Source organism: Eufriesea mexicana, unplaced genomic scaffold, assembly GCF_001483705.2.
Source record: "Eufriesea mexicana isolate 0111107269 unplaced genomic scaffold, ASM148370v2 scaffold3953, whole genome shotgun sequence".
NCBI classification, from domain to species: domain Eukaryota; kingdom Metazoa; phylum Arthropoda; class Insecta; order Hymenoptera; family Apidae; genus Eufriesea; species Eufriesea mexicana.
In genome coordinates, this window is record NW_016911957.1 from 749,285 (window position 1) to 772,957 (window position 23,673).

The 23,673-nt window shown below is 38.5% G+C and overlaps 2 protein-coding genes across 5 annotated transcripts; one reads left to right on the forward strand and one right to left on the reverse strand.

The window, feature by feature from the left end:
- Positions 1 to 5,627: 5,627 nt before the first annotated feature.
- On the reverse strand, positions 5,628 to 16,326 carry spz5 (spatzle 5 Toll-1 receptor). 3 transcript variants are annotated; one of them, XM_017905522.1, is made up of 8 exons: positions 15,481 to 16,326; positions 13,411 to 13,565; positions 8,747 to 8,836; positions 7,588 to 7,740; positions 7,330 to 7,494; positions 7,249 to 7,257; positions 6,415 to 6,660; positions 5,628 to 6,109 (listed from the first exon to the last, which is right to left on the reverse strand). In XM_017905522.1, exons 1-8 carry the CDS (start codon positions 15,508 to 15,510, stop codon positions 5,938 to 5,940), a joined length of 1,020 nt encoding a protein of 339 aa, XP_017761011.1. In that variant the 5' UTR covers positions 15,511 to 16,326; the 3' UTR covers positions 5,628 to 5,937. The 3 variants fall into 3 exon arrangements, with proteins under 3 accessions (XP_017761011.1, XP_017761012.1, XP_017761014.1); XM_017905523.1 differs by lacking the exon at positions 15,481 to 16,326 and adding an exon at positions 14,608 to 14,695; XM_017905525.1 differs by lacking the exon at positions 7,249 to 7,257 and having other exon boundaries at positions 15,481 to 16,322.
- A 969-nt stretch (positions 16,327 to 17,295) lies between these two features.
- On the forward strand, positions 17,296 to 22,387 carry LOC108551404 (manganese-transporting ATPase 13A1). 2 transcript variants are annotated; one of them, XM_017905548.1, is made up of 18 exons: positions 17,296 to 17,761; positions 17,973 to 18,238; positions 18,308 to 18,536; positions 18,604 to 18,757; positions 18,835 to 18,987; positions 19,060 to 19,251; positions 19,321 to 19,458; positions 19,537 to 19,657; positions 19,742 to 19,896; positions 19,967 to 20,136; positions 20,204 to 20,443; positions 20,519 to 20,734; positions 20,797 to 20,986; positions 21,058 to 21,306; positions 21,380 to 21,716; positions 21,797 to 21,968; positions 22,059 to 22,202; positions 22,280 to 22,387. In XM_017905548.1, the coding sequence occupies exons 1-18, from the start codon at positions 17,498 to 17,500 to the stop codon at positions 22,385 to 22,387; spliced, it is 3,498 nt and encodes a 1,165-aa protein (XP_017761037.1). In that variant the 5' UTR covers positions 17,296 to 17,497. The 2 variants fall into 2 exon arrangements, with proteins under 2 accessions (XP_017761037.1, XP_017761038.1); XM_017905549.1 differs by having other exon boundaries at positions 17,498 to 17,761; positions 19,069 to 19,251.
- The last annotated feature ends 1,286 nt before the right edge of the window (positions 22,388 to 23,673 follow it).

Sequence of the window (23,673 nt, forward strand, 5' to 3'; positions counted from 1 at the left end):
GGTGATTGATTTAGTTGAAACTTTACAGGTTTGTAAAATTAGTCATCCAGTTCAAGAAAATGTACCACTGTAAGGGCAACTACTCGATAGTTTTCGAGATATTCGCGATTTTTGTTGATTTTTGGCCATTTTACACAGAAACTATGTCATGTCACCGGCTATTATTTTGTAATCTAATCTTCAAAATTACTTTCACACGAAATATTCTATATCGTCGTGGGTTTCACAAATTGAAATAGATAATGCAAGTGCAATGACGAGTTAACTCGTCACCGGTCAACAATGCGTTAAATAGAGATTTCTTCCGAATAATTATCGATAATTGTCAAATGACATTGTGTCGCTTGAGTGAGAGTTAACCGAGAGTTATTATCGCTTAGAATAAGTTTCAGTTCAAAGTAAATCATTTTTATTTTTCCTGCTTATTTTCACTGCTTATTCCGTTGCCTACCCAACATTCCTACAAATATATCGCAGTTATTTTACTAATAGAACCCATACTCCGAATAATCTGGAAGCGGGAAGAACGGGAAGGAAAAATGTAACTTGCATCCTCTTTGGTACGAAAATAAAATATCCACGTGGTGTATACAGCAGAGCAGAAATATCGAAGATCCAGCTCCGATACGCCCCTGGGAATTTAAAGACAACAGGATTACGCGGTGCTTTTGTTTCCATCGATCCATCGTCATCGTTTGATCCGCCAGAGACGGCGAACGTAAACAAACAGAAACTCAAAACCCCTATTCCAGTGGCCCTTCGTACCAAAGAACCCGAAGCTACCCTTCAACCATAACCCCGAAAGGAGCGTCGAAACAGGTGTCCGACGCCATTTCTCACCTTTCACCCTCCGTTCACCTATCCACCCCACCCCCCAAAACGCAATCAACCCTTCCCCCCGCGAATTCTGCTCGATCCGATTCCATTTTACGCGTCGACCCCCCGAAAATTGAACGAACATCCCCGGAATCCCGAGGACGGGACGAGAGTCATTCTTTCGATGACTTTCCGCTCGAGATCGACGCGCGAAGATCGAGACAGGAATCAGAGGAGGCAGGAAGAAGCGATCGTACTCGAGGAGCGATGGAAAGCCGCGCAGCAGCGCGCAGGATAATTGCGTGCGCCGATACACGGTTGGCCTATTACCAGCGCGAAGAGAGGAAGAGGGAGCGAGAGGGTGAATGTAATATATACTTTGCTCCGGGAGGCGACTTCACCCCCCTACGGTCTGTCCTGCTCCGTCCCCGGTCTCCCGTTTCGCTCGCCCTTCGGGGGTGCGTGCGCGGACGCGCGCGCCCTTCCACGCGGGGTGCGTGCGCGCATATAAATGGAAACCCTTCAAGTAGCCTCGGTGCCCGCGCTGCCATCCACCTCGTGTGCGTGTGCCCCCCTCTGTACGCGCTCCTGGATTACCAGCGACGGGGGTGGCGCGGCGAGGGCTGCCTCGGCGACGATAGTGCAAGCCGACGGCTAGCCCCTTCGATTCCGCTTTCTTCTTCTTTTCTATCTACTTTCGCCACTCTCCTACGTTACTCGCATTCACTGGGTTACTCTCGCACGCAACTTTTCGCGCGATTGAAATTCGCCGCTGGAGGGGGAGGAAATTTTCGTAGGACGAGGTTTCACGGAAAATTCTCGACGAATTCTCTTTTAAGCTTCTGTTTTAGAGTCGACGCGATTATTCAATGACAGATCGATATTTCTGAACGTATGTACGTATGATGACGTTATTGCATGGAGTATGGTGGCTTTTAAATTTTAAATTTAACCCTTTGCACTCGACGAGCTTTTGGTAAAGATGAGTAGGAGTTTAAGGATTTTCTTGCTATAAAGCTGGCGATATTTCTTTCAGTAATAAATAACAAATCGTATAATAATTAACACGTAGAATCATTTGATTTCGATTGCTCGCACACCGTTACATTTTCTTAAATTTCACGTATTAATTAATATCGATCTTCGAAATTTTATCCAATGGTGACTGACTGTCACCTCTCGGGTGCAAAGGGTTAATATCAGAGACAGATAAATTGATAAATAAATTTGAAGATTTGAGATAAAATAATCGTTGCTACCTTTGCAGTACTTTAACTTTGCATATTAGAGATCGAAAGAGATCTTCGCGGGATTTAAAATTGTGGCTGTGGCTAATAGCCTGAAATGCGAACTGTGGAAACTTATTGACTGATAGATCGATATTTCTGTACAACGATTTAGGGAAAATAGTCAGATCGTGCCTAGTATATGCGTATGATGACATGATTGAAAGGAGTCCGAAGGTTTTTAAATCTTAAATTTAATATTAAAGATAAAAAAATACATAAATATATTTGGAGATTTGGGATAAAATAATCGTTGTTATCTTTGGGGTACTTTAACTTTGCATATTAGAGATCGAAAGAGATCTTCGCGGGATTTAAAATGGTGGCTGTGGCTAATAGCCTGAAATGCGAACTGTGGAAACTTATTGACTGATAGATCGATATTTCTGTACAACGATTTAGGGAAAATAGTGAGATCGTGCCTAGTATGTACGTATGATGACGTTAATGTAAGAAGTACGAAGGTTTTTAAATTTTAAATTCAATAATAAAGATAAAGAAATAGATAAATAAACAAACTTGAAGTACTTCAAGTTTGCATATTAAAGATCGAAAGAGATCTTCGCGGGATTTAAAATGGTGGCTGTGGCTAATAGCCTGAAATGCGAACTGTGGAAACTTATTGACTGATAGATCGATATTTCTGTACAACGATTTAGGGAAAATAGTGAGATCGTGCCTAGTATGTACGTATGATGACGTTAATGTAAGAAGTACGAAGGCTTTTAAATTTTAAATTCAATAATAAAGATAAAGAAATAGATAAATAAACAAACTTGAAGTACTTCAAGTTTGCATATTAAAGATCGAAAGAGATCATCGCGGAATTTAAAATGGTGACTGTGGTTAATGTCCTGAAACGCGAACCGTGGAAACGCGTGATATGAATGATCGAACGACGTCCCTACTGACGTAGATGTCGCGTTAAACACCCTAATAAAAGAATACCCTTTCATAACGAACCCTGTATCGTTGTTTGAATCAGGCTACCGGAGAGATCTAAACGGAGCAAAATCACCGAGGAACTTCCCATTACGTCGTATCTCGTTCCGAATCTACATCGTGTAATGAAAGTAAATTTTACTCGACCACCGCGATACGTGAACCTCGCAAATACCATGTACCCTGTACAACCCTCTACGTCTACCAATTATTCGAAAACCGTTCGAAAATCACGATCCCGGTGCAACGCGTTTAGAACCTTCGAATACCCGAGGAAAGGCGTTATTCCGGAAATGCGGAGCCCTGAAGTCGGTATGAGAAAAATTGCTGAAAACACAGGGAACTGCTCGACGAAGGCAGGAAGCTCTCTCCGGCATCGAACTCTCGAGCTGCGAACACGGCTGGTACACGGCGAGGGATCCGAGGCGTCTTGAGGCCATCGCTAGTCGCAGCCGGCGAGGGTGGGAAGCGCGTAGAGCACAAGTGCACGCAGATAGTCGATGTTAGGTGCGTTGCACGAGCGCTTACGTGCCTAGAAATTCACCCCTTTTTTTCCTGCTCTCTCTCCGGCGCAGGTGGCGGGAGAGAGGGTGGTCGGCGAGGGTGGCCGCGGGACGGAAGGCTGCCAGGCCTCGAGAGTGAATACGGCACACAGGAGCGGCACGCACAAGTACACCGTTTCGCAGAGAGTGGAACGAAATCTATAGCACGCACTTACGCGGCCGTATATGCGTGTACGCGTACGCGTACGCACCCGCCGCACCCCGAGGACACCAGCGGCGAGGGAGAGGCCGGGGGAGAGGGAGAAGCTTTCAATTTTTCCTGCTGCCTTCGCGACCAGCCGGAAGCCGAGATTCTCGCGGAAGAATACGCGCCATCCATGGGCGTAGCCTAGCCCTAGCACGGCACCGCGTGTTCCGATATATCTGCGCAACCTTCCGATACGACTTTGTCATTATTTTCCCTTTTTTCACCCTCCGATCGGTTCTCGAGAGAACGCGAGAGACCTCGAGCTCTCCTCTCGCGAACTTGCGGTAGCTTACGAGATATCGTTATTCGCGATCTTCGAGGATCAGGCGGATGTTGGTACTCTTGGGGAGTTGGTAGTAATGGTACGATTATTTCTACGTGGATCGAAGGGAAAAATTTTTGAATTTTTAGTCATGTCGGAAGTATTTTCTCGAAGTGGCACCCGGAATCTTAGGTGACCGCCAAACCGGTCATCGGAAGCGAGGATATTCCTCACGACCCCCCACCCCTTCACCCGATCTAACGTAATTTTCTGTATCCGAGAATTCGTCAATTTTAATCCCCCGAATTTTCATCCACGAGCTATCGTGTCTTCCCGCCATCTCGATCTCGAAAGGCCTCGTTGAACCATCCCCGTATACTATTTCGCGAGAGGTGAAATTCGTCGCGTTGCGATTTAAGGAGAGAGAAAGAGAATTTTCCGAGTACTGGTGTTCGACTACGCAACGGAAATGGAAGGAAGGAAACCGTGGCGACGCGGAGGGTTGAAAAGTCGAACGATCGTAAAAAAGCCGCGTAGAACGAAGGGTGTGCGTGGCCTCGCAGAGAGAAAATTCCGCGCATCCTGCGCGTGTCTGACCTCCTGATGCGAGGTCGTATCCGCGTTTCGCAACGATCCACGCGGCTTAACCTATATCGCCCTCTGTCCTTGATAAACAGTTACGATCGGCCGTGAATCGCTTTCCGCGCGATACGCCGCGAGCACGGCGACATCTGTCGCGTGCAAATTAGAAATTTGGATCGGGTTTCGCTTCGTCCCCGCCGTGACGAAAATTGCCACGCACCGGTTTACCACGCAGTCGATTAGTTTTCGATATTTCGATTTGGTCTACAGTATCCTGAGAAGAGAAATGGAGATGTTCTTTCTTACCGATTTTCCGTAAATATTTCCCGCGGGTTACGTCGCGATGCGTAAATGCAACGTCGACAACGGTGTCCTTGGAACTACGACGCGTGCTACTACACTTCGAGAACACTTTTCACGAGTTTGTTTCGAGCGACGATCGATGGTCCGTGAACCGGCGAACCAGCCTACGTTTTTATCTTGACACGCGAGACGTAGTGTAAGACCGCATCAATTATCGATGCCGATGCTGTCACGTCGTGCAGGTTAAACGATAGCGCGTAACGTGCGGCTTGGAAAAGCGTGAAGTTGGTAACGTATTTCGAGCGAGGAATCGCGCAAGGATCTGAATTTCGAGGTAAGTAGCGACACCTGTCGGCAAAGTGTCGTACTAATCCTGACGGTTATAATTTACTAACTTGTTTTTATTCTTCCATGGTTTTTACAGGTTTAAATATCCCTAAGATTTAATGCTACGAAAATCGTAAATGTAAAATCACGATGGATATCGACTAATTTAAATGTATTAATCTTCATTACCAACTATAGACAAAATTCGCGCGGCACATGGAAATACTCGTATAAATAGTCGTACTACGTGAATGCTTCTACGTTATTTATGCCAATATTTTTTCCGGTGAAATGTTAATACGATATAAAAAATATAACTAAGCGTGTAATTAAGTTAGAATTAATGTTTCAAGTTCACCTTTCTTTCTCCGCAAATTGAAGCTTCGTCGACATTCTTCTCTAAAATTCGTGACATTCGCTTATTTATTCACGTACGAGTCCACAATACATTTCGAGGAACTCTTCTGTCATACATTCCTTTGATTAATCGTCGTGACAATCCACGCCTTTTTCGCTTTACGATTCCAAAGTGCGACAATATAATTTGCCTCCGAGAAATCATCGCGAGGGGTTTATAATACTGCGTCTTTCGTTGATAAACAGATGCAACTCAAGTTTGCCCTTCAATCAAATTTTTCGCCAACTTCGCGCCTCGTTTGGCCTAGTTTTTCAGTAATTCGCCAGAATTTCACAGGTGCAGCCATGAGGGAACCAGAACACATCGGTATACAGCTGATTTCCGCTTCCTTCCAGTGCCACCAACCGCTTTTGGACATACTGCTGCTGACATCTACTGGTGTATCCCGCAGGAACGGAACAAATACCGTTACAAACGTTTGTCCTACGAAAAGTTTCAAATAGAGTTTGACGTTCTTTTTCATTTTTTACAATTTTAAAGTTCTTATAAAATACAATGTTAAAAATACTCGATATAAAATTGTAAATCATTTTATTTTTAATTTTAAAAACAAAATTCGTTATTTAGAATTTTTAATAGAAAAAGTGACACGTGGCTAACATCGATACACGAGATGCTTGGTAGAATGGCCACATTATTTCCTTCACGTATTTCTATTTCAAACGTCATTTTTTTTATTTCAATTACGATTACATCAAGTAAATAAAATTGAATATAAAAATACTTACGTGCATTTCTCGCTTTTCACAACCTGCGAATATTTCCTGTTCTGATCCTGAAGGTTCACCACGTACATCCAGTTTCCTTGATTGTTAAGCGCCGCCCTCGGTGTGATGTACTGAGCCTCTGTTGGACAAAGTGGGATCGCATCGAGATTTGACTGCCTCCTGTTTCGCCCTCTGTTCGATTTGTTGTATTTCAACAACGGATTTTCGAACGTCGTCCGTGGTGCAATTTTATTGCTCCTCGCGTACCTGAATGAGTAAACAAAAATTTATCGGTTATTAACCTCTCGTATTTCTAATCAAAACCGATCGACTGCGAATGAAATTCAACTGTACGGATACAACGAACGTGTTCGATAACGAACGCGTGGCGCGTCGATTGCATAATTAATTAATAAATACGTATGTTTCGATCGTTATCTTCGAGATTTCTTGCCGTGACGATTGCGGCATAAATTAACTGTTGCGAATAAATATCTGAACAGCGATAATCGGTATTAGTTATCGGTTCGCGGGTTTATCACAACGAATGAAATGATACACGTTATCTGTTACGCTTTCGTCTCTCTGTATCTCCCACCTGCTCTAGAGAAGAAATTAAAAATAGCAGAGTATTAAACCCAATAGGAAAAAGCGAATATAACATCGGAAATTTATACTACAGAAATGCTCCTCACCCGGTAAATCATTTACATCTTCCAACGAACCTACTCTGTCTATTTAAAAAACAATTTCCAAAATTCCGCATCGTCAATCTGATATAAAAAGAAACAAAATTTCTCTCGCCACTCCTCGATTCCATCAGTCCATTTATCACTCTTGAATCCCATTGCTCACCTCGCAAAGCTATAACAGACTATTGCTGTACAACTGCACCAGTGTCATCGTTATTCCAGAAGTCAATATTAAAGTAATCACCTGTTCGTCCACCACGCTTGACCCTGTCCAAAGGAGTTCAAGGCCTGTGGCTGAGCGTAAAAGGGACGATCCGACTGGGCTTGTTGTCCCGTAGGATGGTACTTGACAGGCGTCGTCTCGTCCCCCAAGAATGGATTCCTCTGGGTCGGCGTGGTGTACCTGTAGCTACGAGGAAGAGGAAGCTGGGTTACTCGATCGGCGAGAAACGGTGTGAGTAAACCGAGAATTCGGTTGACGCGAAATTAGCATCGAAGTTACCCATTCTGCTGAGTGTCGTTCGACGAGGATCCGTAAATGAGCGTCGGTTGCCCTTGAACGGGATACTGAGGCGGAGGCAGGAACGGTAACGAGTGTAATTGGCCCTCCCCTTGCGCCGGGTAATCATAACCCTCGGAGTAATCCGGGACCGACCTTAAACAAGAAGACGACGTCATTGATCCATTTTCGAACGTGGCGTTTCGTAGATTTTTGGACTGGTAGATTAGGATGATCAGTTCGAGATGACGGTGTATTTTTTGAGCTTATGGCTAACGCGTTTCGAAGTAGGGGATGTTTTTGCTCGGGTAAACAGAATGCGATGTTCGGGATGTCCCACGTTATTTCTGACAGACGGAGCTAGCCTGTTCTACGAGTAAAAGTAAGAAAAAAAAGATGTTATATAAACAGAGTCTTGTGAACGCTATATTAGAAAGTTATAACAAGCGTACGAAATGGTTCCACGTTCGATACAGCGTGGGAACAAATCGGTGACATTTACTTTAGCGCCATTTATAAAGCGTTGCATTCTTATACGCGAAATTGATGTCGATGAGAAATTGGATCTAATAATAGTATCGATAGTAAATAATACCATGATAATAAGAACTATAAATAGTTTATCTATTAATTCCAGATGCGCATCGATTTTTGTTTAATAGATTTTCTTCTTCAAATTTTTCCACGAGAAAAATCCAACGATGCATTTGGTGATGCCAGATATCACAGGCTATAGATATAATTCTCGATCTGTCCATCGTCGATGCTCGTTTAACCATTGACAGTCTAATGCTCGATTATCCAACGTGAAAGCAGTCGGTCGTTGTTTCGTATTTTTATTTTAACTTTTTAATGAAGCCCTCGTAAACCGATGTTTATGCAGCACTTTTTTCTTACTTTTATTCTGGAACGGTTTGGCAGGAAAAAAAAAGAAGCACTCTGTGTTGTTACCGAAGTATAAGTAGAATGTATACTGTTGAGAAAATGAAGTGATTTATACACGAGGCACTCTGTGTTGTTACCGAAGTATAAGTAGAATGTATACTGTTGAGAAAATGAAGTGATTTATGACGCAAATCAGCAGAGTCATTCTCTGAGAAAAAAACAAAAAAAAAACCGCTTTAAAGACTAGGTATACCTCGGACAAATGGAAATAATGTACCTGTAAACATTGAAATCATCTTTGGACTCGTCTTTCAATACAGAGCTGAAGTCGAAGCTGCATTTGTCCACGAGAAATTTAATCAATCGTCTGCAACAGAAAAGAAAAAGATGTTAAGTATCCATGCGTGAATTACTGATAAAAAGGGAAATATATATAGGACAATGTAGTTTCTCGACTATGTTCTCGAAATGATCTTTGACCGAAGATCAGTCGATGCAAATGAACGATGACATTTGTCACGGTAACGAGTCAAGTGACGTGCACGATTTCTTGACCGAACTATAATGGAATCGTGTCAGAATAAAAAATTACTTATCTATCCCATGTATTATTCATCAGTTCGCAGAAGCCAGGTTCCACGACCGTACAACTTCCTCTCATACCTTATGACCGTATGAAATTAGAAAATTGGATAATCATATTTCTTGCTATCCTGCTGTAGTCCATTGCAAATCTAACACGAGGGAACAGGGACACCTCGACGAAGGTGTAAGATCTTAATTTCCATTTTTCAAAGAGAAATCTCGGAAATAGATTACATACATTAACCACTGTCGAAACTTTCAAAAAGCCATAAAGAGAGAAAACGAAAGCAAACGATATAACGTCGTTCCGTGTATGACATTCGGTTCTCCGCGATTCCCAAAATACCTGCCGTCACCGGGTCTAAAAATTCTCAAGTACCAAGAAGAAGAGAGGCGGAAAAGGATTCCTGCGTGTACCTAAATCATTATCGATCGTTACAGGCTCGGTAATAAAATACACACGAATCGATCATCTTGCGACCCACAATTTTGTGCAAAGTGTGCCCGCAAACACGCACACGAATTTCGCGCGTGGCCAAAGGCCCGCGAATCTTGGAACTTTCTCCATTGGTGAAAGACGTGAGCTAGAAGATATGTCCCGATGTTTAATTCATGGTCCACGCCTAAAAGCTGTTTTCTCGCGGGCTGCATCTCGATCAGCGTCGTGGTGCTTCACCGGCCCGACCAACTTTCCAACGGGTGATTCGTCAATGGACGACGGAAGTCCAGAGAGACAGGGATTGACCTCGAATCCGAAAACGTCGTTTTAACTCACAATCTTGATCCCAACGTAGTGCTTGACCCACGTATATCCTCGAATGTTTCCGACTGGTCGTCGACCATCTGTCTTCTTTTGGTTATCGTTTGACGGTGATCACGAAATTCTCTGACTCCTTGGTATCCTTTTATGTTCATATCTTTATACGTCGTATTTTTCATCCTCCTTTTTCTTTCTTCTTATTATTTTATTTCTATATTCTCCACATTTTTAAGCTCCTCCGTTAATAAGTATCGTACCCCTTCAAATTAGAAAAGAAAGGATGAATAATTCGGTCAACATGAGTTTCCTATACAATACCCCGTTGAATATTTAAAAACGATAACGAGGTATTAGAAAGTTTCGTTAGGCGTTTTACAGGTGAGAACATTTCACGCCATAAGTATTCCCCGACTGTTTAACCGAATATTTAATCAATATTCGAAACTAGAAATTCCATCAAATGAAACATTTTACAGATTCCTAATCGAGATTGTAAAGAACGTTTCGCTTTCCTGTTTCAACGTAGTAGGTCTGCGAATTAATAAAACGGCTGATGCATTCAGCAATATCTCACGTAGAGGAAAATGAACTGGATGAAAATCTGTCTGAATTGGCGGGAAACAGCGGACAATGCGGGGTATTAACATTTCCTGTTATGCACGCCGCGTTACCACGCGTCTGCAGACAATTGCACCGGCGCGCTGCCGTCTAGAACTCGTTCATCAACGATAAACACTCGCAATCGTCGTTTCCTTAAATCTTCCGTAATCCCCGGTACATGCGCGTAAATACCAATTCCCAGTAACTGATCGCGTTGATCTATCCAGATTTACGAGGCAGAGTAATATGCTGATCCGATGACATTATGCAAGTAGTATCAATCAAGGATAACAAATGGAACGATGCAAAAAAAATTCCATTACGACTGCGATACAGTCTACGACGAAAGACGAAGTGTGCCATTTTGAAGTTTGCAGAATGCAGAATGCGGAACGTTTGAGAAACAAGCAACTTTCTAACTTGACAATTACCCAATTTTTAGAGAAGTCCCATATTACGAAGTGTAGATTCAATAGAAAGTACTGAACGGGACGGCCGTTCGGCTCGATACACGTTTTTGCACGTCTGCTCAAACAAGTCGGAAGTGCATGAGGGAATCCTTTCACGCTGTAACAAGTATCTTCGATTTGTTCTAGTCGACTAACGCTTACTATCTACGAATGCTATGTAGCAGTTCCTGGAGACTTTCCTTATCCGATGGTACACTTGCGCGATATTTCTATCGGCCTAGAAGAAAAATGAACGTTACTTCAGCTAGCAATACTAGAGATTACTGTATGTCCTGTATCGATTACCGTTCTCGTTGTTGGATAATAAGTTAATCTCTCGGAACTCGTTAGATAGAGGCAGCAGCACGGAAATGGAGGCGTCGCAACAGAAATGGTATCCGGTATCGTATGGAAATCCATGGGGCTGACTAGAAACGATCGTCTGCGCCGATAAATCTGTTACCTTCCACGAACGACCTCTCGCCGCATCGATGGAACTTTGAATCGCTAGAGTATGAACTCGATCCGTAACGGTTCCGATAATTATCTAGCAGGGCATGACCGCGTCAAGGCCATGGTCACGCTACGATGATCAAGGAATTAAACGTATCGGAACGACGTCCGTTTTTACGTAATCGTTTATCGCTTTCGAATCGATCGTGCTCAGGCGCAAAAAGATGAAGGAATGATCCTGAAAATGATAAGAATGAATTAATTACGTTCGATCGCTCTTGTTGTCGTAATGTTATGGTACATTTTTCCGATCCCATTTTTCTCGTCGTCATTCACGACGTTCCTGCGATATTTCAGAGCAAAAATAAACGAAGAAATAATATAGACAGTGGCTATCGGAAAAAGGAAGGTTACACCGATGTATTAAAGAACTGAAACGTTTTTCCTGCACCGAAGATGCTCTTGCATTCGAGAGAATAATTGAAGAAATACTACGATGATCGACAGACAGGAAGAGGATACCCTGATAAGTTGAAAGTCGAAGCTAATCGACGGTCAGTCCTTCGTGCAAGGATATCGAAAGACGTGTATTTGCCAACCTCTTCTTCGTCGCACTTCCGGTTTCGAGCGAACAGTTTTCGGCGAGACACGAACGGAATAAAAGGCGAATGGCGTAAGAACGCGACGATTTCCAGGATATCGTTGGAGCAATTTCGAGCAAGTTCACTATCCTGGAACTTTCCCTTCCCGAAATTCGTCGCGCCACGCACGATCAGCTGTTTTGTATGCAGAAATGGTAACAGCCGTGACGCTAGGAATATTAATAACGGGACGGTGAATCATATTTTTACAAATTCCGCAGACGTGAGACTTTTGGAAACTTAAGGAAGTAGTTTAACCCATTCTCGAAACTCCTTCTTGGCACTCGACGATACGCACTTTGCACCTTGTACTGATAAATCTCAGAATTTAGACTAACTATCGTATTTCACAAGTAAAACCAATCATCATATATCCCGCTGAGTCTCATTTTCTGAATTAATCGAGCATAACTTGACAGGGTAATTACGTTAAGTACATATTGCCACTCGATATCTTTCTAGTTATCAGGTATATTACGTATATTACACGTGTTTATTAAGCAGCTGGAATGTCCGTAACGGTTATCTTTGTTAAGAGCTGCAACTTACAAAATGCAGATCTTCTGGAAACTGTAAAATATAAGCACACTTGTTATGCAGCATCTACAAACGATTTAGCGTTTTACGAAACTTCTTCGGATAGTTTGTTTGATTCCGCGTCCGTTCGTTTCGCCACGAGAATCCCTCGTAAACCCACGACTCATTCTTCATGCGCGACGAATGATCCAATTCTATCGATCGTTTCGCGCGATTAGTTGACCGAGGACAGACAACAAACGACCGATACCTTGAAATGATAATGTCTGGTTCTCGCGCGGCTGTTAAAAGGCAGTATTATCATGCAAATGCGATAATAGGCCTGACATCATAGATCTGCCATGCGGTATCCCACGAGCATTGTGTGTGCGTAAGTAGCACACTGCAACGACAGCTCTTTTTCGCGAGTCTTGCAGAAACGCATCCGGTGTCTGTGTTATGTCATTTTGCTATCATTTTTTTAAATGTACACTCCCCGTGATAAAACGGACATATCGTTATCTGGATGCCGGCTGAAAAGATAGTAAACTTCAATGACTGTTCTCAACTTGAAAAAAGATTCAATACCTAATTTTCTTGTCCACTTGGCTTTCAAAGAACTGGCGTAAAAAGACCCTCTGATGGCGAACTTCATATTCAATGACGTACACTTTCGACCAAGTACCTTTTCAAATGGTGATCACCGAGTTTACTTTATCTTTGCTAATTATTCAAAAAGTAACGAAACGAGGACGAACGCTCATTATTCTTCAAGCGGGCTTGAAGTAGCTTAAGAACAATAACAAAATAGATAAATCTTCTACCTTTCATTCATCAAAAGCTTCTTAAGATACTAATCAATTTTTCCTCCGTATAACGAACTCTTGTCTTACAATCTACAAACTTCTTCCTTTATTGAACGAAATCACCTCCTTACCGGGGATAATGATCAAGACTTTCACAGAACGTTTGTCCCGGTTTTGCGCAATTTGGAGTGTGTCCTGGAGGTGCAGGTACAAAAGGCTCGTACTGTGGTCGTACTGAACATCCGTACTCGAAGCAAGGCTCGCTGTCCGCGTTCACCAAGGATCCCTGGAACCAAATCGAGAATAATGTTTTAAGGGTCTTGATGCGACAATTGCAACGGCGATTAAGTACAACGGGGCTCGAGTATACGAAATGCTTGTCTTCCCCAGTCGATTAGAGAAAATTACATTTCGATCTTCCGCGAAAAACCACATTAATGGCAAGGTCTTTACGAGAACGAATGACGAAACGTACGAAATCCTGTTGCCCCAGATTTGACTGGCATTTCTTTCTCTACACGTGGCGATAAACAGGATAGAGTTGAAAAAAAATGAAAAAATTTGCAATATTTTCTATTTAACGAGGATAGAGTTTCCACTGATGAAACAGAATTAACGTAACTGGAACGTTATTTGTATAAAATTTCTGTAAAGATTATTAGGAGAAATCCTCTGGTCGGTTATTGCGGAACCCCAGTGAATCATGCTTCTCTGAAATGATTCCATTGGCTCGCGGCGCTATATAAGGAATACTAAATCTAGGCTCTCCTACCTATATTAAAAATAAAAATATTAACGGTCAATCTCATTAGCGTTTGTAATTGCCTGGACTTAAATCATTTATCATGTTTGCGTAAAAAGGTGATGCTGCTATTCGTGAGTTTGTTGTCATCGGACTATATTGAAGTTAGAACATTATGGCTGCCCGTATTATCTGCGCCAATCAGCGAAACGAATTTAAATATGATGTAACAACCTTCAGTAACATCGAGGATTTTCATACTGGCTTTCAGCTGGATCCTCGTATAATACGATTAGTCTCGTTTCTTATCGAGTTCTGAAAGTACGAATATTATGAAATAATTTTTGTTTAATATGAATGTTTAATAAAATTTCATGAAATGACAATGAAATATTACCCGTGATTCGAGAAAAAAATGTTGATATTAAAAGAAGAAATTTTGTTCTAACGTAACCTCACTTATCGTTCGCGAGTTGACAACGAAAGAAATTGATCAGCTTGAATTTCGATCGATCGAGATGAATCGCCCTTGCATCAACGCGGTATCATAATTAGATATGATTATGCCCGTTTTATGATCACTTACTCGTGTACTAAATCGTTCCTTTATTTTCATCCATGTTACATCCGGTGTTACAAAAAGCTTGAATCCATCAGCTACTGACGCAATCTTACAAAACGTATAGAGTGTCTTACGCCAGATATTACGATACGCGTCAGACTTGAACATTACATTTCACTCGTGGCTTTCACCGTACAAGAAACTACTCGTTCTACAGATCGTAGTTCACTATGATGTCTGACACAGTAGTCACGTGTGCGACCGCAAAATGCGTGGCCACTTGTGGAATATTCGACTCGAACGAATTGGACCCTTAAGCTTGACCGGTCGGTAAAAACATTCGTATATGATGGTAATTCGTTAATTGGACTTTCGAATGTTTACAAAAATTATTTCCAATTGCCTATTTTTTTAGATGCCTCTATCCATGAATTTTTCCATTTATATTTCATAAGCTTCGTGTTGTAACAATGAAAAAAGGTTCGGAATAATCCTATACACCGGAACTGTTTCATTCACCGCCAGGTTAGAAAGTTACTCGTTATCCTTATCGTTTCTAACCACGTCAAGTTTTAAGTGAGTCCAGTAAAAGTTCCGTTTCGATCGTAATACACACATACGTACACAGAGATTACACACTAGTGTTCTAAATCTCCGGAATCGCTGAACCGATTCGAACAAGGCGTGACGCATGAAAATGTTGTGGGCTGTCACACAAGTCGAATAAAGCGAGCTATTTATACTTTTTCTTTCAATAATATGTCGATAGAGGGCATTCCCTAATGATATGAATTGAAATCTATCGTTATCGTTAGATCGATAATTTATCATTAAGACATAGAAATGCGGTTAACCTCGAATTACGCTTTTTAATAATAAAACTATATTTCTACTTACAATCGCTAATAAGGTTAGAAACAATTTCATTTTCGAAATGGTAGAATATCAAACACTGGTCACCGTAACAGTTTCAGTTTGAAAACACTTCACTGCGTTCAAACAATTGTATCACCGGCTTTCTTACCGAACTTAACCACACCGCGACACCTTTCGCGAGGGCTGATAATTTACCAAAAACCGAATCACATAATTGTTGACATTACGCAAGTCTCACGGAACGGGGTTACCGTGACACGATAAACGATTATCCGTTCAGTGAAGCACGTGGCGGTATCCGCGGATGCGCTTCGCAAGCTAGTCGGATCGCGGAAACGCCGATGTGCAATCATCGAGTCATGCGTGGCGCGAGTGTTGACAGGTATTGTTGGCCGCGAAAAGATACGCCTCGCCGCACGAGCGATTAATTTCCCCAGGAAAAACAATTTTTTAAAGATGGACTCGACGCGACTAAAGTACAAAACAATTAATCGTATATGGACGTGAATCACTAAAACGCGAGTGAAACGTGATTGAAACTAGTGAATCTTTTCATCGTATATTGGATTTAAGTTTCGAGTTACGTTCGATGCAAGGAGGCAAAGGTGACAGCCGAGTTCGCACGTTAGATTGATTATATGCACCACTGGGTAACGATATGGTCGAACTGTAGAGAACGAGTGTGACCGTCGATACCTTAGTCACCGCCACTGTCACTCGTATATATGTATTCCGCGGCGTTGAGTTCAGATTCCGTCGGGGTTTGTCCTGTGCGATTTTACGCGCGGCGATCTTACCTAGCAACGTGGGTAACTCGGTGTACCGATACCCATACTCGCGCTCGTACCCCTTCCTCTTGCATGCGTGCACGAGTTCCGATCTAGCGTCGGGGTGGGGTGTACAGGTATATACATACTTTCACTAGTGTCCGTGTTCCGTAGCGTGCGCCATTCGACCTTACCCGTTGACGACGATCGTGTCGCTAGAACGAGATCAATGAAATTGCGTAAAGGAGAAGGTCGACTACTTGTTGGCTTTACCTTTATTTTCTTTATTGATGACAGGCATTGAATCGAGTTTTGTGTATGACTTCCTTTTACGATGAAGCTAAGGATTAGTTTTGAATAGAACACATTTATCGGTTGTAAATCGAATGACTTATGTAGTGTAGAAAATTTCATAATTAAAAAGTTCATAAAAATATATTTGCTTTAAGACAATGCTCTAAGAGAAAATGCTTTTTAGTAATTATATTTTCTATAAGAATTCTTTTCTATCTTTTCGATATCCTTATCGTACTTGAAGAAATGTGAATATTTTGGACAATAATAATTTAATTGGTGTAATATACATTTAGAATCGTATTACTTTGATAAGTTATTAAAATGCAAAATACTAATGTAAACTAGTTTTGAAATCAAATAGAGTCATGCGCACTTCTCATAGTGCCATCTATGTGCGTAGTAGTGAACTTGATGTTAATCTGATACGTTTTCATAAATTTATTTATACGTTATTGAAATAAATTTTATGTGTGTAAAATTGTGTAAATATTTTAGAATAACAAAAAATTCAATTACAACAAACCATTATTATATTCGTACTTTGTGTGCTAAAAATCATAGACATAATTTAAACTTTTGAATACCATATATAATAAATATAAAATTTACGCAAAAATAATAATCGTTAATAACATTTATGTGAAGTAATGAAACTTACATATGTAACTATGAAAATAATCTTATCAGGGTAACAAAAAAATAGTTCAAAATACGACCACAAGATGCCACGAAAGTGGTCTGCATAAAATTCATTTTTGTCTTGTTACCGTAAATTAGTATACATATAGAGCACTGAGGAAAGGTGCGAAAGGGGTAAACGTATTTCGAGCATCTTCCAAACAGATCAATTGTTATGTATATGTTCTGCTGTGTGTGCTTGCTGTTCGTGACATCATATTTCATGTGAAAAGGAATCCGAACCTTTTAATGATAAAGCCCATACGCTCCTGTTACGGCATAGCGTGATCATAGTCATGGCGACTACTTCGTTGCGGATAGACGAACTTGTGCAAACTGTTACTCTTCATAATCCTCGAAAATTATTATTTACGGGCTATATTTTGCCCTCTGTGATATTACATACTGTATGGATTTATAGTTGGATTTTTATCTATGGAATTGGCGAATATTATGATGCGGGTTTAGTGGGTATCGCAGCTATCGGCGTATTACAGATTTTCATATGTTTATGTTGCCAGTGGTCAGTGCATATACATACTTTTCTAAATTGTAGCTCGGTGAGTTGACAATCGTTTACTGTACGAATAGTTATATTAATTAAATAATTTGCACGTGTGAATTATGTTCAATATGTTCGTTAACGTGGCAGCCATTCGAACCGGCCTTCTGTTCGTACATGTCACATGGCTGATTGGCGGGAAAATTGAAATTATACAAATTTTAATTTACGAGTACATAACAAAATATTAAGTGATAAAATCATTTTAGGAAAAAGATCCGTATAAGGCGAAAATAGCAAAAGTAGTTCCTACTCCCAACAATGGAAGTTCAGAGCTTGTTAAACTACATCATTCTGAACAACAAGAACCATGGTTTATATTTCAAAAAACCAAGTATTATTGGAATTCGGAGAAAAATAGTTTTGAAGGCCTTCAGTTTCCAATTAACCATTCTGTTAAACACTATTCTGAATGGAAAGGATACTTAGATGAAAAAGATATTGCAGCAGCGGAAGAAAAATATGATAAAAATAAGTAAGCATATTTTTTTATATTATGGAATGTGAAAACTGTTTTTTATACTTTTTTATTACTTTTACATAGATTAGATATGGTGGTACCGGAATTTAAAGAGTTATTTAAAGAAAGAGCAATTGCACCATTCTTTGTTTTTCAATTATTTTGTGTAGCATTATGGTGCTTTGACAAGTATTGGTATTATAGTATCTTTACATTGATTATGCTCATTATGTTTGAGTGTACACTGGTGCAACAGCAACTTCGAAATATGGCTGAGATTAGAAAAATGGGGAACAAACCATATACAATAATGGTTAGTGAATATTGTAAAAAAATAAAATCTATCCAAAATGTTTTCAATAAAATTATTTTCATCAAAGGTTTACAGGAAAAGGCGGTGGCAATCCATGTTTACTGATCAGTTAGTTCCTGGTGATATTGTATCTATAACAAGATCTCAGAATGATAATTTAGTGCCATGCGATATGTTACTTCTAAGAGGACCTTGTGTAGTCGATGAGAGTATGCTAACAGGTAAATAATTACAAAGGATGTTAATGTATACTTACCGTATATGATATCTTTTACATGCCTTAATTGTGAATGAATAGGAGAATCAGTTCCTCAAATGAAAGAGCCCATAGAAGATATAGATGGAAATAGACAATTGGACATAGAAGGTGATGATAAGCTTCATGTACTTTTTGGAGGTACAAAGGTTGTACAACATACACCACCTAGTAAAGGTGTAGCTGGCCGTAAAGGTACCTTAGGAGCAATAAATGATAACTTACATTACTTTAATATCATACATATTTCATATTTATATATGTAAGGTGTTTTAGCTACTAATAATGGCTGTGTGGCTTATGTTTTACGTACTGGATTTTCAACATCACAAGGAAAGCTTTTGAGGACAATATTATTTGGAGTTAAACATGTTACTGCTAATAACCTGGAAACATTTGGTTTTATTTTATTTTTGCTAGTTTTTGCAGTTGCTGCAGCATCATACGTGTGGATTAAAGGTATACAATATATCAAAGTGAATGTTTGACGTATTATATTATAACTACTATTAATTTATTAACCTATAGGAAGTGAAGACCCTACAAGAAATAGGTATAAATTGTTCTTGGAATGTACACTTATTCTGTCATCAGTTATTCCACCAGAATTGCCTATTGAGTTATCATTAGCTGTTAATTCTTCATTATTGGCCTTATCAAAATTAGGTATTTATGAAATATGTGATAATAATAATTAGTTAATTAATTAATTTTAAGGACAGAAAATAAAAATTCTGTTTATAGGTGTATTCTGCACTGAACCTTTCAGAATTCCATTTGCTGGAAAAGTCGAAATATGTTGCTTTGATAAAACTGGTACTTTAACTAGTGATAATTTGGTCGTCGAAGGTATAGCTGGGATTGAGTAAGAATTAAATAGTTTTCCAAAAATATCTCTAAGTGTAAGCATATTAAAGATGCTATGTTGAAGAATTATTAATTATTGTAGTGGAAAATCAGATGTTATGCAAATTTCTGATGCACCCATAGAAAGTATTCACGTACTAGCAACATGTCATTCTCTTGTACAATTAGACGATGGAATTGTTGGAGATCCTCTTGAAAAAGCTACATTAAAAGCTATTATGTGGAATCTTACAAAAGGTATGTTCTTATTTTCTTATATCTCACAAAATATTTTCAATAATGTTCTAACAATATGAATATATTTTAGCTGATTTTATGATACCTAGGAAAGGACAATCTCCTATTTTAAAAATTGTGCAAAGACATCACTTTTCTTCCGCGTTAAAACGAATGTCAGTTGTAGCTGGATATACAACATCATCAGAAACCAATTATATAACCACTGTAAAAGGTGCTCCTGAAATTATTAAAAACATGGTGCGTAATAAATCATAATTCGTTTTGTTCTTGCAATGTATTATAAATATCTTTAATTTAATTTTAGTTGTCATCTATACCAGATAATTATGACTCAACATACTTATCACTTTCGCGACGTGGAGCAAGAGTACTAGCTTTAGGATATCGGAAACTTCCTGGTCCTTTATCTTCACAAGATTTAAGAGAACTTACACGAGAAGACTTAGAAAGAAATCTCACTTTTGCTGGATTTGTAATCATAAGTTGTCCACTTAAACCGGATTCTAAAGCTGTTATCAAAGAAATCGTAAATGCTTCACATTCGGTAATTATTGAACGATATTATTCAATCTTCTAGTTATTTTATGAATAATATAGTTACTTTATGACACTTCTATAGGTCGTTATGATTACTGGAGATAATCCTTTAACAGCATGTCATGTTAGTCGTGAATTACATTTTACAAAGAAATCTGCTACGCTTATATTAACTGAAATTAATGGAGAGTGGATATGGGAAAGCGTGGATAGAAAACTAAACTTACCTTTGGAAATGAAAAATGTTTCTCGAAATAATGAAATTTGGCGAGAATACGCTCTTTGTGTAACGGGAGAGGTAGGTCATAAAAAGATTTAGAAAATTTCATTTACATTGCGTTTATAACATATAACTTTCAGGGTTTAGCGTACTTAAAAGATAATGATCGAGAACTCCTTCGTAAATTGTTACCTCATATCGTAATATTTGCAAGATGTGAACCAAAACAAAAAGAATTTATAGTTGTCTCCTTGCAAAATTTAGGATATGCAACGCTTATGTGCGGAGACGGCACCAATGATGTTGGCGCTTTAAAACATGCTCAAGTGGGTTAGTAGAAATTTATTAAATATTTAGATGTAAAATAAATGATATATATGACCATTTAAGTTGTTATTTAGGCGTTGCTATTTTGTCGAGTCTACCTGAAAGAGTATCTACAGAAAAGCAAGATAATATGAAGAATGAATATGCGATCTCAAATTCAACAATAGCAAATGGTCCAAGAAGCAATCCGAGAGTTTCTGTTAATACTAGAGCAAAGATACAAAAGATATTAAAAGAATTGGAGCGACAATCCATTATAGCTAAGTTAGGAGATGCTTCAATTGCCGCTCCTTTTACTAGTAAAATGTCATCGATTCAATGCAGTAAGTTTCATTATTTGTGGTAGTTTCAAAGTAATAATAGATTATTGTTTTATTAATGTTTGTTTGTTTACAGTATGCCATGTTATTAAACAAGGTCGATGTACTTTGGTCACCACATTGCAGATGTTTAAAATTTTAGCAGTTAATGCATTAATTAATGCATATAGCCAGTCAGTTCTTTATTTAGATGGAATAAAATTTAGTGATGCACAAGCTACATTACAGGGTATCCTTTTAGCTACCTGTTTTTTATTCATATCAAGATCAAAACCATTGAAAACGTTATCTAAACAAAGGCCTCTCCCGAACATTTTTAATATATATACAATTGCTACCGTACTCCTTCAATTTGCTGTGCACTTTCTTTCTCTTGTGTATTTGGTTAAAGAAGCTACTATATTATCTCCAGGGTAAATACAAAATTTCAAGGAATTATATATGTACACTAAACTACTTGAATTAATCGATATTAAATTTTATTTCATTTAAGGAGGAATGAGAAATTAGCAGCTATACTAGCTCCAAGTAATTTATCTAACAAAAGTATGGATCTGGATACAAATTTTAATAATGACGAAACGTTTATACCAGATTTATTAAATAGTACAGTTTACATTATTGCCATGGCGATTCAAATTTCTACTTTTGCAATTAATTATCGGGTAAACTATTTTATTAACTGATATATGTGTGTGTGTTTTGATAAAGACTTTTTGTATTTAATTTTAATTTAACATAATTTTATCATACAGGGTCAGCCATTTATGGAAAGTTTACTACAGAATAAATCGTTATTATACAGTCTTTTAGGTAATGCTGCTATTATATTGGGATTAGCATGTGGATTTTTCCCCAAATTAGCAACACACTTCAAGATTGTAGATTTTCCAAGCGATGTAAGTGAATGTAATCAAAATTAAGAATTAATATTTATAGTTATATTCAGATATTGATTTGTAACATTCATTTGCAGTTCCGCAGTCTTTTAGTTCAAGTACTGATAGCAGACTTTGTCCTAGCATACGTAGTTGATAGAGTCTGTTTATGGCTATTTGGAGAAGGAAGACATAAAAAACTGTGATTAGTACACAATTTATTTACTTCACTTTTAATTTCAGAAGTGTGAAAAATTAAATATACAAGTTCGTATTCTTGTTTCACAAAGAATAACTTGTATTTGTTCATTATTTTCTTTATGTTTTATGAATTATGTTATGGTTCTTACATGGAATACATTGCTTTTAAAATACTGACCAATGTATAATCGAGAAGTCATTACTTAAAAACATATACATTGTTGATGGTTCTATATCAATGACATTTTTGTTGTCCATTAAAAAATCTATTGATAATTCTTTGTAGAACAAGAAATTTAAAAAATTGAGATTATATACATATGTATGCATATGAGTATGTGGTATGTATGTTTTAATGAATGTAAGTATTATCATACAAGGTGAAATAGCAAAACGTGCATGCAATGTGAGTGTATACAAATGATAAGTAAATAATACATAATCTCATAATTATTATATATACCATTGTTTAAAAACAATGTAAGTGTACCTTGAGAACCTGATTTATGAAGATTTATAAAGCAAACACCTCTACTGTATTACGATCATATAAAAAATCGACTTGAAATATTATATAAGAAACAAAAAAATTATTACCAGTAGAGAAGAAGTTTAAAATCTATGGTAAAGTTGTACATGTAGAATGTGTTTACTATACAAAATGACTGTTTATTATACTAAAAATATTCTGTTCTAGTAGAAATTGTTGACCTATGATTTCCGCATTTTGTACAAGTAACTTACATTTTTTTTTTAATCCAAATCTATTCATTAACATCAGAGGAATATATGTAAATGGCTTGTAAACGTCTAAACTAATTCGAACAGTTAATGTAATTTAAGTTGTACTTAGATTCCTGAATTTATATTTTTTTGTTTACTTTTATATTAATTTCATGTAATGTAGAATCAAAGATAGGACAAATATTAATGTAAAGTAGATATTTTTAAAAGCAACATTCCAATTTTGTTTCAACCTTGTATTTAAGGATATAAATAGAGTATAAATGAATAGGAATATAAATGGCTTTGTTTACTAAAAGTATTTGCGTTCCTATTTGGTCGACAAATAATAATGTGTACACATCTAAATATTGGGCGCGATTGCAGAATGCGTATACTTTGGTCGATACTGTCATTTTTACAACAGTTTATACAATAAAATAAATCTTACGTTATAAAAAAAAGAATATTCAAAATTCAACGGCATTGTATTTACCGTGCTATGATGGAAAGTTTTGCATCATATTTTTAGATTAAAAATCCTAAATGGAAGCTGATTGTATATTGT